The following is a 15,711-nucleotide window of genomic DNA, read 5'->3' on the forward strand; positions in this document are numbered from 1 at the left end:
TAAAGATATTGCAGTACAGTACTTGTATTTGGTGAACTGAGAAATCTCGTTTTTTTACAATCAAAAATATAAAAAGTGAGCACTGTACACTTTGTATTCTGTGTTGTAAGTGAAATCAATATATTTGAAAATGTAGAAAACATCCAAAAGTATTTAAATAAAGGGAATCCTATTATTGTTTAATCATATGATTAATTTTTAATCATTTGACAGCCCTATTTTTTAATATAAAACTTTTCTTATACATTCAGCACATTTAAAGGTAGTCTTATATAAGAAAAAATTTAAATATTCTGTTTTGTGCATTTAATTGAATTTCAATCCAAATAGAGCTTGATTAATTTTGGACTGAGATTTATCATATAGTAAATAAGAAATGCACCATTCACCATTTTCTAACATAATAAAAATCTAAAATGTAGTAATTTGAATACAATGTAAATTAAGCCATATAATTGCTTAAACATGGATAGATATAGTGTACCCTCCTGGTTAGCCAGAAAAATAAAAGAGCACCAATTTTAGTGTAAAAGCTATATTTAGCTGCAAATCAATATCTTTTAATGAGATATTCTTAACCTATAAGAATTAACCTCTCTTTAGGAAAATAACTAAAGTACAAATCCATAACAGGATTAAAATAAATTATTTAAATCATGGTTTTCTGCCTGCTTATTTAAATCATTATTAAAATTGGTGATTTAAACTGCTTTAATTTAAATCAATCCATTATGAAATCTGTATGAATAAATTAAGTATTTTACAATTTCTCAAGAAGTTTACACAAATTCAGGGCCAAATCATAATGACCTTACTTGGTCAAAAAAATATGAAGTAAAAGTTTTGCCAGCATAACTATTTCAAGAATTACCCTTTGAGAAAAAATTACTCTTTCAATAGCTTGAGGTATTTTGTTTTGTTTCTACGAAGCCCTAAGCACAACTCAGTTCTTTCTTCCAACACAAATCACAGTGACGTGAGGCTTTAAAAGGTTCTGGGTGTCAGCAGTCCAGACTAGGTCTACAGTGCCTTATAAAAAGATGGATAAAGGTAAATGAGTGTCTTTGAATACATCATCAGGTCACTCCTAACTCCTAACTCATTTAGAAACTACCTGTCATTAACTAATGTGAAGACAATCTTATTTGTCTATTCATATCTAGAACCCATCTGGCCAGTGAAACAAAATATTCACTAATGTTTACATTATCGTGACAATGACATTCCCCACTTGCAACTTTAGAGTTTTATAGCGAGGTAGAGAGATGACTAGATAATATACCTGCTCAAGTTGTATGGAATTCATAGCCTGTGTAGTTTAAACAAACTTAACACAAAAACACACAAACACAGTAAAGTTTTACATTCTTAAATAAAGAATTAGAAGACCAGGATAAAAATAACTTGTTTCCCTCTCAACATCAATTGTGGCCCTTTTTCTGAGGCTCTGAACCTGTGAGTCAAATATTTTTAATTTTACATTTCTAGTTAAATTTTTGGTTTTGCTATTTACCAACTTTGTTAACAGAAAAGTGGGGTTATAGAACTCAAGAGCCAAAGGCTATTTAACAGTAAACTAGGCTGTCAGAGGAAAACAAATTGTGTTTTAAAAGACTATCTATATAAAAATAAATAAAATTACAAAAATAGTATTTCCTCTTTAAAGGATATATGGATTAATGATATTATGAACTGACATCCATCTATCCAAACATTAAGGGAAAAGTCTTACTACAAAGTAGCAAAAAAAATTGCACTTACCTTTTCTTCTAAGAGTCTTACTCTTTTCTTTAAGAAGGAGTTCTCTTTCTCTGTCTCCTTTAGTCGTTTTTTGATATCTTCATAAGCAGTGACAAGTGCAAAGTGTGAAGCAATGGACTCATCCCCTGCATATGCTGGAACAGGAATCTCTCTCTCTCTTCTGTGAATACCATCTGCTTTTTCATGATTCAAAATATATATGTCATCTTCTCCCAGCTCACCCATGACAGCTGTTTGAAAAGACATAATAGTGTTAAAAAAATTCTCACTAAGATACATGCCAAGAACACTACAGTTTAAAAAGCCTTCAGGCATAATGCCATAGGCACTTAAAAAAATATTTCCTTCTTATTTATCTTTGCCATGTCATCATAAGTTTACAGAGAATCTATGACACCCATTTTTCATCAAAATGCTCAAGTTATACAGTTAAATGTTTCCATACTCTTACTCTTCTCATTTCCTATTTATACTCTTCTGTACTTATAAACTTCACCAACTTTCACTGTCTGCAATATTTTCCACTGACCAAAATCCATAATCTCTTATGTGTTTAAAGAACACTTCTGTAATATACACTTCTACCCCAATATAACGCTGTCCTCGGGAGCCAAAAAAAATCTTACCGCGTTAGAGGTGAAACCCCGTTATATCGAACTTGCATGGTAAAGCGCGCAGCCCCACCCCCCTGGAGCGCTGCTTTACCGTGTTATACTGGGTCACTTTATATTGGGGCAGAGGTGTAATTATTAATGTTGTTTTAGCGCTTGACTTGTTCCAAGTTATATCTGGACCATAAGGAGAAACAGTTTTTGGAGCTTTTGCAAGTCAATGACAGAAACAGGGCTGACATCTCTGAACTACATCAAATATGATAATTTTCAAAAAGGTATACATTTAAGCAATCTAGTAATTTGTTTAGTGCCCCTCCCCATCCGTTACCATAGTACTGGAGCATCAGTGCCAAAAGGAATGCACGCTTTTTTGTCCAGAGAGAACTTTTATTCTAGAAAAACCTAAATACACATTCTCAACCTAAAAATACTACCATCTACAAACCCAAATTTGAAACAATCTACTATAGATCTACTATAGACCACTGAAGCAATAGAATGGCCACAGTACTCAAGTGCTCTACTGCATAGCGGTTCAAAGCCGTTCTTTATTTTGCAACAGCAAAAAAGATGCAGAACACACTTATATGCGTGAGACAAATGCAAAAAAAAAAAAAAAATGCTGCTGTGCTGTTTGGCAGAAGCGCACTACCCCACCACCCAGAGCGCTGCCAGTGTAGCTGTGGGAGAAGGGGAACAGCAGGGGAGGGGCTGGGGCTAGCCTCCCTGGCTGGGAGCTCAAGGGCTGGGCAGGACAGTCCCGCGGGTCGCATGTGAGCCATAGTTTGCCCACCTCTGTCCTGAGGCCAGCCGCTGCTTGGGTGGCCCCGGAGGTCACCCGAGCAGTAGCAGTCCCAGGGTCAGTCCTGGAGCAGTGCTGCCCTGGGGCTCCCCAGAGCAGATCAGGGGTATCTACAGTAAAAGTCATGGACAGGAATCTGTGTTTACTGACCGTGACCTATCCATGACTTTTACTAAAAATATCCCTGACTAAATCTTAGCCTTACTCATACTTAATCTGGAAGAATGACTGCAAAGACTAAATAGATTACTACTACCTTTTGTGCCCCATGAGAATGTCCACCCCACAAGCTTCTTGTGTGCCACCCTCTCGTTCTCCCCTACTACAGAGACTTCCCACAACCACCCTAGCCACTCCCTCATGCCAGGGGCTCTATGTGCCTCTGTTCCATTCTCAGGTCTTTGTCTCCCTCCATGTAGAATTGGTGTTTCCCTCCTTAGGCCCCACTTTCCCCATCTCATCTCCACTCTCGGTCCCTGCTTTCACACTCAACAACCCAGTTCCCCCACTTCGAGTCCCTTCTACTCTTACCAGCACTTCCCAGCCTCATTCCCTTGCAAGTCCCTGCTTAGCCCCCTCCAAACCCTCCCAGTAAGGTTCACTTATTTCTAATAGAGTCCAGGCTACAGCTGACATCCCCACACAGCAAGACAAGCTGCTGCTTGAGATGTGTTGGCACAGCAGGGAGTAGAAGAAAGATTCTACCTCAGCCTGCCGCTCCAGAAAGTCTGGGCCCCCTGTTTTTCCTGTGAATCAGCCTTTTCTGGTGTTCTAATTTGCAACAAAATCAATAGGCTTCTATCCATCAGTGTCTAGAACATTCTCTAAAATGTTGCAATTGATAGGATGTGGCATTCCATAGTTATTGGCTTACAGACAAACACCACTGAGTTGAGTGCTAGACCTTTGCTTGGCCAATAAAAGGCTTTTGTGGTTATGAAATTGGCTGTTAGAGACAGAAAAAATTATTTGATCATCCCATGGGATATGGACTTTCGGAGCTTGCCTGAGATCAGCTCCTTTCCAATAGCCATCAATTAGCAACTGACTTGGGCTAGACTCAAATTCAGAACAATTTCACATCCAATTATCAATCTCTTTAGGAAAAACCAGTATGACCGGATAACTACGTATATATATTAGTCAGCTTTTAGTCCTCTTTCTCTCTGCATATTCAAGTTGTCCTAATCTTCAGCTCTGCATCTTCCCTATTCCTTTATTAGCACAAATTCTGATAACCTTTTACTAACTTCAGATATCGTCTCCTGTTTTTTATTATTGTCACTGTGATGCTAGCTGACCAGGTCACGCTAGAATGTATTTCGGTCAATTTACTTGCGTATTAGATCAAAGCGATTTTAAATATGTTAGTGTTTTGGGTGTTTAAACTTCATAAAACTAATGGAAGGTTACTTGAATTGTTTTCATTTATCTATTCCTGTCATAATGTAATAGCAAACATTTACATGATATGTACCCTGACAACTAAGTTACCCATCAAAGAAATCTTGTGAAATGATTATGAAGAATTTAAAGGCTTTAGTATTTGCTGTTAATTTCACAGAAAGTAGCTATTGTGGTCAGAGGTCAAAAGTCTAAGTGTCTTCCTCAATCGCTGTCATCAAAAGAAAAACCCACTAAAACCCCACGTGGGTAGAGAGACTGCCAGCTTGTCTTCTGTGAGAAGAGATAAATATGGAATTCAAAGAAAGATCCTTTCTCTCTGGACTGCTGGGATTCTAACAGGGAAGAATAACTGAATGAAAAGATAGAGAGTCCCAAAAGTCTTTTCCAGGGCTACCCAGAATATTTTTGGGAAACTAGCAGTCTATTACATCACTGTCACCATTTGGAGTTACAAACAGTGGTTTACCTATTACATTTTACCTTCTTTAAAGTCTCAAACACACTTTTTTTAATTAAAGCTATAAACCTTTAATTAGTTTATTAAAGAACTGGCTGCCAGTGTTGTCTTTGCTGTAAGATCTGGAATATCAATTGATCTGGGTAAGTGGCTGGTCCTTTGGGACTGGGAGAAACCTGATGTGGCATGATTTTAGGTTTAAATTACCTTTTAATCACAAAGTTTGGTTTCTCTAGGTAGCAAGACAGGCTGGAGAGGTTAAAGGGAACTGTCTATGACTTCACAGTAAGACTGGTATAGTGATCCAGGAGTTCAAATATGTTACTGGCTTGGTGAAATCTAATTACAGAACATGCTACCAGTTTGGGGTGTCTATCACTGTTTTCTGACAGTCTGCCCTGAGATAGTCACTCACAGAGGAGAACCACTCCAGTCAGCATGACAGTCATATCCTATATTTATTCCCATGTTATTCTCTTAACTAATTAAATTTTGTTATCTTTGAGCTCTCTTTCAAAAAGTTTATGACCTGACTCTGCAGCCTAATAAGAGACATAGCACATACAAATGCTGCTTTATAAATTCAGGGATTATACGTTTCTCCTGTGCATGTCAAGAGTCTTTTGAAACAAATTTTTAATGCAGCAAAAAGATCTTTACTTTAAAAAAATATTCTCAAAATCCTACACTAGATTCTTCTGGTAACGTGGTACCTCATACACTTACCCTGGTGCTTTGTCTTTGACTATTATATGGAAGCACACTTGTGGTTCTCTAGTTAGCCAAGTGGAATTTTACACTTAATGAATCCCTGCCTAATGTAGGAATAGAGTATACCCTTCCTAAAATTACAGAATCATTAAACTCTGGAAGAAATTAACTTTAGAAGTCCAAGCCACAAACAGCAGAGAGTTAGAGGACAGCCAGCTTAGCCTCCAATTTTTTTTTTTGGAAAGGCTACATGTAATTTAAAAAAAAAAAAAAATAGCATAGGCTTGGTTTCAAATGCAACCACCATTATAGTCAGATCTGATACTGACCAAGAGGGTGAGATATTATCTTTTATTGGACCAACTTCTGTTACTGAGAGAGAGAGAAGACCTGAAGAAGAGCTCTGTATAGGCTTGAAAGCTTTTCTCTCTCTCTCTCTCTCTCTCTCACCAACAGAAGTTGGTTCATTAAGAGATATTACTTCACCCACCTTGTCCCTCTAATATCCTGGAACCAACACAGCTACAACAACAGATCTGGCACAGAATGTTTTAGCTGGGTCTACATGGCAGATGAAGACAACCCATTCATGAGAAAGATCCTGCTTACGCTAAATTAGAGGTTATCAATCAGGCACTCCCCTCTCCCACTTCTCAAGATGTTAGGATAGCCAACGCTAACTTCGTCGGATGCATGTAGGGGATGAAGCTGAGGAAGTGGGTATTCACCCATGAAAGCTCATGCTCCAATACATTTGTTAGTCTATAAGGTGCCACAGAACTCTTTGCTGCTTTTACAGATCCAGACTAACACAGCTACCCCTCAGATATTAAAAACCTTATTTATAATATTTCAATTAATCCAGAGCATATTTAACTACATCCCTGCATCATCAAAAAACAAAAAACAACAAAAAAAACCCCACAACACAGTAACCAGGAAAAATACCAATCCTTTACAATGTGAAAGGAAGCAGCACAAGTGAGGTTCCAAACTTGCACATTAATGTGGCAATATCACAGTGCTCATGCACATGAACTGGAAATAGAACCAAGATATCAGAATGACTCCATTTTCAAAGTTAGCAAATAGGTAGCAATCTACATAAGCAGAAAACTAAATTCAGTTTAGTGGAATCTGTTTAAGAATTCTAAAAACATCCACATAATACATATACATTGATTTGTAAATCACTTGATTTCATCTAAGTCCAACTTTAATTTACTGTTGCACTATTGAAATGTTTGCATACACTGCATGAGAGCTCTGCAGGCATCTGTTTAAAGAAAAAAAGATAGGTAGGAAAGTGAGTGTCACAGTTTCAAGGTAACTGCACCCATATTTCCCCATCTGTGGCCTCTCTAAGGCACTCCAGCTCCTAGCTTTCAACTCTCCTAGATGGAAACTCAGGTCTCACTCCCTTCTGACCAGGGGTTTTAAGTCTGAATAGCCCCCTGGATTACACTGTGAGATCCCTAGCAAGCCAGTCCACTTAAAAAGGCTAGTGCCTATGCTTTGACTTTTCTCTGAGAACAACAAACAGAGAAATTGCCAGCAGTTACAACAGAGCTCTTTCTAAGCAAGCACATTTATTCTTCAGGTAAAAGTATTACAGAGACAACTATAAACATCCCTGTACACATGTTAACAGTTTACCAGAGTGAGTATCATCCATCAGTCTTATGGGCCCCAATAAGCCAAAAATTTTCTAATCCTTCCACAAAGGTTGGGCACCCTGTTGGATACCCTGTTGAAGGTCTTGTCTATCTGCTGGACCAGGAAGAAAGCTCTTAGTCAGTTTAGCCTTGGGCTATTTATCCCAAAGTCCTTTGTCTGTTGGTCTCTGCAGAATCCACTTTGAAGCAGAATATGGGAGCCTCCCCAGGAGGTGGTTCCTCTCTCAAGGTGTTATAACCTGAGTCATTTGCCTTAATCATCCCCTATTGTTTTCACTTCCTGGAGGAGCTGTGGAAATCCTCCCCCAATGGAGTGCATACAAATCTGACCCAATATGATTCATAAACCATTCATACACTTAATAAAATATTGTCTCCCAAAGATATTGCAGGAAGTTGTCTGTTACAGAGAGTCTTCTGATTTTGAAAATTAGCAGGATACCCACGAAAAATGAAGTCCTCTTTATCCACTGAACAGATACACTATTGACAGTGGTAGCATCAGCCTCCCTGAAATCTCAAAGGAACGACCTTCTTAAGATATACCTATTGTTTCAATTTTCTAAGCATTGTTTGAATACAAACAGAACACACACAGGAAGATGTGGTCACTGCCCCAAACAGCTTACAATCTAACTTAAGAAAAGATGCAAAAAGCGAGTAACAAATTATAGGCAAAAAGGGAAAGAAAAAACAAAGTAAGAGGCTATATCTAAACACATTTTTGTCTAACAGTGGCCATAATGTGATTCCTTTAATTGCAAATGTAGGTCAGTTCCTGTGCTCACAGAAAATTCTCTCTTTACTTAACCTGCCAATAAAAGTGCCTACTGTGAAGTTGCATGTGATATGCATTCCTGCCCAATAAAAATGATACTGAAATCAATGATTCATTTTATATTAAGCAGCTGTCAGGCAGCCAAGAAGTGCACTGTACCCCATTTATGTTTCTAGCTGTAGTATATGGTAGTTTGGGATAGGGAAGGAATCATAATTTAGGAATAAACTGACACTATGAAAGATATCAGAATATTCACAGTTGGCAAAATCAACTGTTTATTAATTTATGTCTACATTATGTGAATTCATGAGAAAACTTCTAAAATAACTGACAGAAGGGAAAAAGATTTGGGATTGAGTTCTACCCTCAGCTAATACACTAAGCTCTTACTAAAGAGGATAGGAACTACAAGCATATACAAGGGCAACATTTGTCCTTTACACAGTACACAATTAGCTACATTAGAAAGGCTATTGCTGAAACAGCACAACAACGGGGCAGAGGGAGCTGTGTCTCTCAAAATGAAACCAAATCCATGCTCTGAGGCGGTTTCATTTTCATGAAAACAGTTGAGGTGGAGATAAAAGACATCAGGTTTAAAACCAACAAAAGAAAGCACTTAATACAACACAGTCAACCTGTGGAACTTGTTGCCAGGGGATATTGTGAAGGCCAAGAGTATAACTAGATTCAAAAAAGAATTAGATAAGCTCATGGAGGATACGTCCATCAATGGTTGTTAGTCAAGTTGGCCAGGGATGCAACTCTATGCTCTGGGTGTCCCCAGCCTCTGACTGCCAGAAGTGGCTAACAGGGACTGGATCACTTGACTGCCTGTTCTGTTCATTCCTCTGAAGCACCTGACAGAGGCCACTGTCTGAAGACAAGACATTAGGCTAGCTGGACCATTGGTCTGTCCCAGCATGGCTATTCTTATGTTAGTCCAGTTTCTCAAATACTATTTTTGAGGCAATAAGATACATTTAGGATCTATGAATAGGTGATAGTCACAGAAGTGTTTCATGAAGTCTAATATATGTATTATTTCACAGGTCAGGAGTTCCAAAACTACAGTCCATGGACTATTGAATGCTTGCTGGTGGTCTGCAAAAAGTTAATTGGTCAGATGATGTTGGTTCTCCTTGTGTTCATCTGCTATATCTCATTAAAATATGATACAATGCATTACTTTTATTTAGCCATGGCACAGATTTATGCAGTTTATATCAGTTTTCAGAATGGTGTCTATTTCATGAAAAAGTGACTAAATGTTAATACTTGTTTTTTTTACTCTTACTTCCAGAGATAAGACAAAGCAAGCAAAACAGAAGTGTTACTGTACATCTATGGCCCTACCAAATTCGTGGCCATGAAAATTGAATCACAGACTGTGAAATCTGGTTTCCCCCTGTGAAATCTGGTCTTCTGTGTGCTTTTACCCTATACTGTGCAGATTTCATGGCGGAGACCAACATTTTTCAAAGTGGGGGTTCTGACCCAAAAGAGAGTTCAGCGGGGTCCACAAGGTTATTTTAGGGGGGGTCATGGTATTGCCACCCTTATTTCTGTACTGCCTTCATAGCTGGGAAGGGCGGGGGGGGGGAGGGGGACTGCAGAGCGGCAGCTGTTGGCCGGGCACCCAACTGTGAAGGCAGCACCTGAGCAGCAGCAGCACAAAAGTAAGGGTGGCAATACCATACCATGCCATCATTACTTCTGCACTGCTGCTGGCGGTGGCTATGCCTTCAGAGCTGGAATCCTGGCCAGCTGCCGCTGCTCTCCACCTGCCCAGCTCTGAAGGGAGCACCGTCACCAGCAATTGCCCAGAAGTAAGGGTAGCAGTACTAAAAAATCCACCCCCTCCAAAACCTTTGCAATCCCCACACAACTCCTTTTTGGGTCAGGACCCAAACAATTACAATACCATGAATTTTCAGATTTGAATAGCTGAAATCAGGAAAATTACAATTTTTAAAAGCCTACAACCATGAAATTGACCAATATAGACAATGAATTTGATAGGCCTTATGTATAGCCCAAATAAGTGTGTGTCTAAAAAACACAGTCCTATTTTACTGTTCTCCACTCTTACAAGTAATTAAACCAAATAGTTCTAAGAGCATGTGACATTAAAATGTTGCCCACATACACCTACAGATCATACACTTCATATGCCTCCCTAGATTTGCTGTTGGCTTATAGGAAGCATTTTTGGTTGTTCTATAATTTATATTAAATGGTAATAAACGGCTTTTGAGATTTAATGTTACTTGTCTTAGGACATAATCATTTCCCCTTTGTTTAGTAATAATACCTGGCACTTACACTGTTCTTGTTCAAAGGTCTTTATAAACATTGCACAATTATCAACTCCATGTGAAGAAGTTAAGTATAATACACAGGAAATTGAAACTGAGATTAAGCAAGTTGCTCAAGGACTCAGAGGACTTGCGCGCAGTCAGAATTAAAACTTTTTAGAGTTCCTGGTTCCTAATCCTGTACTTAGACAAGACTTCCCTTTTAACAAAGGGCCCCACTTCCCCATCATCAGATCTGAACATCGAACAAGAAACTATCCTCTCTCTCTTTTTTGAGCATTCCATCACATAGATGTGATATTAGTGAAAAAACAGAAGATTCATTCACCAATTTCCAACATCAAAATTTTTGATCTTGCACATGATCTCCATGTGGGGGCAGGGTTCTGAGTCTTCCAAGTCTCCATTATTCCTCCTGTGAGAATAACTCCAATGACTGCCTTGGCTGCTGCTGCTTATACCTTTCTCCGAACATTAGCAGTGACATGCACATTATTCTTTTCAGTTTCAACCCAGCTCACAGGACTCTGAAGGGCAGCAAAGATCTCACACACCCTTGTTAATTTAATTTTGCTGCTGCTGGAGAAGAGTTAGGAGAAGCAATGGAGAAGCTGTAGAGATCTATCTGCAGACTCAGAACCACACACTGCATAGGCTCACATTTAGGTGGTTATCTTGGCAACCAGAAGGACCAAATACGAAATTTATTAGAACGTTTAAATTCTGCACAGAAAAATTACATCCCCCTAATCCTTCACACATGCTCATTCCCCACTTGCAAATGAATTTTTCAAGCCTATTACAATAAACACTCCTCTACACTTATGAGGTATTACACCCACGCTTATAATGCACCAGGACAGTTGTATTTGTGTGTGCGTTATATGACTTAATGGTGCTTGATAACATTTTTCTCTCCCTGAACAGTTTCTCCCTTTCACTATCAATGTTATGGAATTGTGAGCATGAGGCAGCTACGTCTGAAAGGGCTTCGTTTGCAGGGAGCCTTCTCCTGGTGCCATTCTGATGCAGCCACTTTCCCTGCATAATCCCCGGCCACCTACCCAGTACCGGGGGCAACCAGACACAGCAGTCTATTCGCTGCCCCTGTCCCGTCACCACGCCAGCTTCCTCTCTACGGGAGAGAGCTTAAAATACTCACTGGGTGGATTTAAAGGAAACTTCCCTGAGGAGGCCCGGGGCCATCTGGTCGGCACAGACACCGCTGCCCGTGACTGTGCGATCAGCGCGGGTCCGGGCACGGCGCCCCGCATCGCGCCGCTAACTCGCTGGAGAGACAATAACCGCCCCGATGCGGCCAAGATGCGGCGGGGCCGGAGCAGGGAGGAAGAGGCGCCCCAGTTGCAGGCCGCTGCGAGCGTGGAGCCGTCGGGAGCTGTGGGTCCACGTCAGCCCGAGTCACCTGCCGAGAGCGCTTGTCACCGCTATCCCCTCCCCCCGCCCCCGGCCCATCTGCCCCATCCCCTCTGCGGAAGGGCCGGATCTGACCTGCCGGGGGATCCGCTCGACTCCGGTCACTGGCGGGCGGCGGCCTCAGCGAAGACGAAGCAGCAGCCGCGGCCGCCGCCGCAGTCTCCTCCGGGCTCCCATCACCTCCGCCCAGGGCCCGGCCTGACGACGCCGTTACCAGGACCTCCCGCCCGCTCAAGGAAGTCAACAAACCCCTCACGTGACACCAACGGCGCTTCCCCCGAAGGGCACCGGCGGGTCCCGGAAAACAACGGGGCGGGACTACACCTCCCGGCATGCAGTGCGCGGCCAGGACGTGAGTGGGTATAGCGCAGCATGCCGGGACGTGTAGTCCTGTCCTGTTTTGTAGCCACTGAACTACTCGGTCTTGCTGCCTGGTCGCCGCCCCTTCTTTGCGGACCTCCTGCTCATGCAGGCGCCAGCGCCGCCGCCTATCCGAGTGCTGGAACAGCTACCCCCTTGCACAGCACACGTGGCCCTTAGAAAATATTGCTGCTCCCTGGGGCATCGGGACAGTTTTGTGTTCCTGTGCAAGCATTGGACGCGGCCTAAAGTCATGCATACCTCTTCTCCCTTTGTATGTCTTTCCATATGCTTCCCCCCCCTTAAATATTACTCTTCAGTTTTCACCCCTCTATCACATGTGACATTACACATATGCATAGGCAGGGGTAAATATTAAAAGGAGATACATGAGGATATTCATAGAATTAGATACACTCAAAGAAACTACCTATAAATTCAGAAGTATAACAAAATTATTAATTGGCTACCTAAACACAGCCATTGAATACAGGTATTCAAGGGTGCTGGAACTAGAGGTATGGCTTGAGGGGGTCTGGTTCAATGGCTTTCAGCAACCTCACTATAACATTTGTTCCAGTTCCACTGCCTGTATGCAACGATTACAAAGATTTCTCTCTGATCAATATCCTAAGTTATTTTTAAAGAAATTGTTACATCCACTTGGTCTCATAAAGTTTAAACTATTTCTAAGTACTGCTCCAGGTCCCTGATTCTGCAGACATTTTATACAGGTGCTTAACTCTGAGCATGTGAATAGACCTAATGAAGTCAGATACACAAGTGTTTGCAGGATCAGGTGTTAGAGCATCTAACATTGTAAAATGGGCCTTGAGATATATATATAGAGAGTGTCATGGTATCTTTCCCCAATCTGAACCTTAGAGTCCAAAAGTTGGGGTACCAGCATGAATTCCCCTAAGCTTAATTACCAGCTTAGATCTGATACATTGCCACCACTCAAAAATATATAGTGTTTTGGGGCACCATGGTCCCCCCAAAAACCATCCCTGGGGACCCCAAGACCCAAATTCCTTGAGTCTTACAAGACAGGGGAATAAACCATTTCCCTCCCCTGCTCTTCCCCTCCAGGTGTTCCCTCCCTGGGCTCCTAGAGAGAGAGACAGATTCAAGCTCTGTGAATCTAAACAAAGGGATTCCCCCTTCTCCCCTCCCTTCCCCTTCCCTGTTAAGTACAGACTCAATTCCCTTGAGCCTCAACAAGGGGAAAAAATCAAACAGGTCTTAAAAAGAAAAACTTTTAATAAAAAGAAAGAAAAAAAGTAAAAGTTATCTCTGCAATTTAATGGTAAAAGTTACTGGGTCTTACAGCTTATAGACACTAGAAAGAAGCCTCCCCCCCAGCAATAATACACTTTAAAATACTTCCAGCAAACTACACATTTGCAAAGACAGAAAACAATCAAAAGACTATAACCGCCTTCTCTACTAAATACTCACTATTCTGAATATATAAGAGACTGTAGCAGGGAGATTGGCAAGAAACCTGGTTCCACGTCTAGTCCCTTCCAGGACCCAGAGAGAACAAAGCAAAACCCAAAAAACACAAACAAAGGCTTCCCTCCACCAAGATTTGAAAGTATCTTGTTTCCTGATTGGTCCTCTGGTCAGGTGTCCAGTTGTTAACCCTTTACAGGTAAAAGAGACATTAACCCTTAACTATCTGTTTATGACAGAGAGAGACTGATTTATATATATATATATATATATATATATATTTGTTTTTGCATGGAAGCTGCTGCTTGTCAGATGAGCATTTTGTAAGTAGCATTTCTTGGCTGACTGCTAAAGCAGAACAGCTTGTGCGTTTTTTAAAATTATTATGTAGTATCTTAATCACAATGATTCAATGTGGCCATCATTTTTACTGCTTATGCACAATGTTATAACAATAAAGGAAATGGAAATGAAGTATACGGTACAACAATCACTTCTTTTGTCAAGCAACCACTGAAATATTCCAAACTAAATTCTGCCTTTGGTTTGGACAATCAGGTACATCTCCTCATGAAGTGAATGGAAAGTTCAGGGCATTGTTATTAGAGATACACAAGTGTTATTCTTTGTTAAAAGAAAAAATTCCCTTCCTGAGATTAAGATTTTTTTTTCTAGTGACTCAAAATAAAATAATCATGGCTGAGAGTCAGAAAACCATATTCCCCTTTATACAATTAACAATTATTTAACAGAAGAAAAACAAACCACCTAGGTAACAATAAATCTAATCAACATCTGCTACTTTCTAATCCAACTACTCAAGCTGTGTAGACCAGGCCTGAAAAAAAACAAGGGACCTGTTCTCCACCACTTTTCACCTTTTGTAATCATTTACATCTATGCAAGTGGGTATAAAAAGCTGCAAAAATTGTAAGAGTGGTTTTTACACTCACTTTGCCACAATGTAAATGACTACACAAGTAGAGGTAAAAAAATGAGAATCAGGTTCCAGGGTGGGATCCACAAAGGTACTTAGATACCTAAACCCCGATTTAGGCATCTAAATCTGAGGTTTAGGTGCCTAAATCCCAGTTTAAGAGTTTTGTGATCCACAAAACTCATGCCAAACCCTATAGGCATCTAAACTTACTTGGTACCTACGTTTTTGCAGTAAAGAGTTTCTTAGGTGCCTACATTTCTTTCTCTGAGCATGCCGATTGCTGTCTCACTCCAGGCATCGGTATTGTCAAGCTGTCTGGAGTGGAGCACAAGCATGAATACCAACTTCAGGGTAGATTCTTAAGAAATAGGGCACAAACCCCAAACTGGTTGTGTGTTCTGAACTTAGGTTTCACCAACCAAGTATCCAGTGTAAACTCCTCAAGCACTATAACAGCCTTAACATGGAGTCACAGACAGATTGGAGTACCCAAGAGGACTATCTTGCCACTCAGGCAAGCTTGCCTTTGTGATAGATGCTCCCTCACACCAAAAATCACAACAATATTTGAGTTACTCCCAGTTCCAAAGGATGAGTCACCCCAGGTCAACTGCACCTTCGAACCTATACCAAAGACAATGCTTGTAACCAATCCTATAAGAAAAACTATCTAAAGATTTATTAACTAAGAACAATAAGTGAGAGTTACTTCCAGAGTTAAAGCAGGTAAACATACACAGACAAATGAACTACAGTGTTAAGTCTCAAAAGGTAATAGAAGCTGTTGTAATATGCAAACGCTATAAATCCCCTAGGGCTAACCCAGCCCAAGCACTGTGGAACTCTTACTCATGCTTAGAAATTTTCACCCCTCAGAGTTCAAGCAGCATAGAGAGATCCAGATTATTCTGGTCAAGGATTTTTATTCCCTACCCTAGAATTCAAACTGATGGGGACAAGTCCTCATGCACGTCTTCATGGCAGACATGCCA

At 40.5% G+C, this 15,711-nt stretch overlaps 1 protein-coding gene across 3 annotated transcripts in view; it reads right to left on the reverse strand.

The window, feature by feature from the left end:
• AZI2 (5-azacytidine induced 2) overlaps nucleotides 1-12,280 on the reverse strand; it is a 69,099-nt gene extending 56,819 nt beyond the window's left edge. For 2 of the 3 annotated variants that reach the window (XR_007772391.1, XM_050938486.1), the window contains exons 1-2: nucleotides 12,037-12,280; nucleotides 1,762-1,991 (exon numbers count right to left, since the gene is read on the reverse strand). Coding sequence is in view for 2 of the 3 variants with exons in the window: in XM_050938486.1 (XP_050794443.1) it covers nucleotides 1,762-1,986 (225 nt within the window). In the remaining variant the exon portion in view is untranslated. Of the gene's footprint in view, nucleotides 1-1,761; nucleotides 1,992-11,689; nucleotides 11,816-12,036 lie in introns of those variants that run through there. The other variant, XM_050938487.1, reaches the window with a different exon arrangement.
• Nucleotides 12,281-15,711: the final 3,431 nt, after the last annotated feature.

This window comes from Gopherus flavomarginatus, chromosome 2 (assembly GCF_025201925.1).
Source record: "Gopherus flavomarginatus isolate rGopFla2 chromosome 2, rGopFla2.mat.asm, whole genome shotgun sequence".
NCBI lineage: Eukaryota > Metazoa > Chordata > Testudines > Testudinidae > Gopherus > Gopherus flavomarginatus.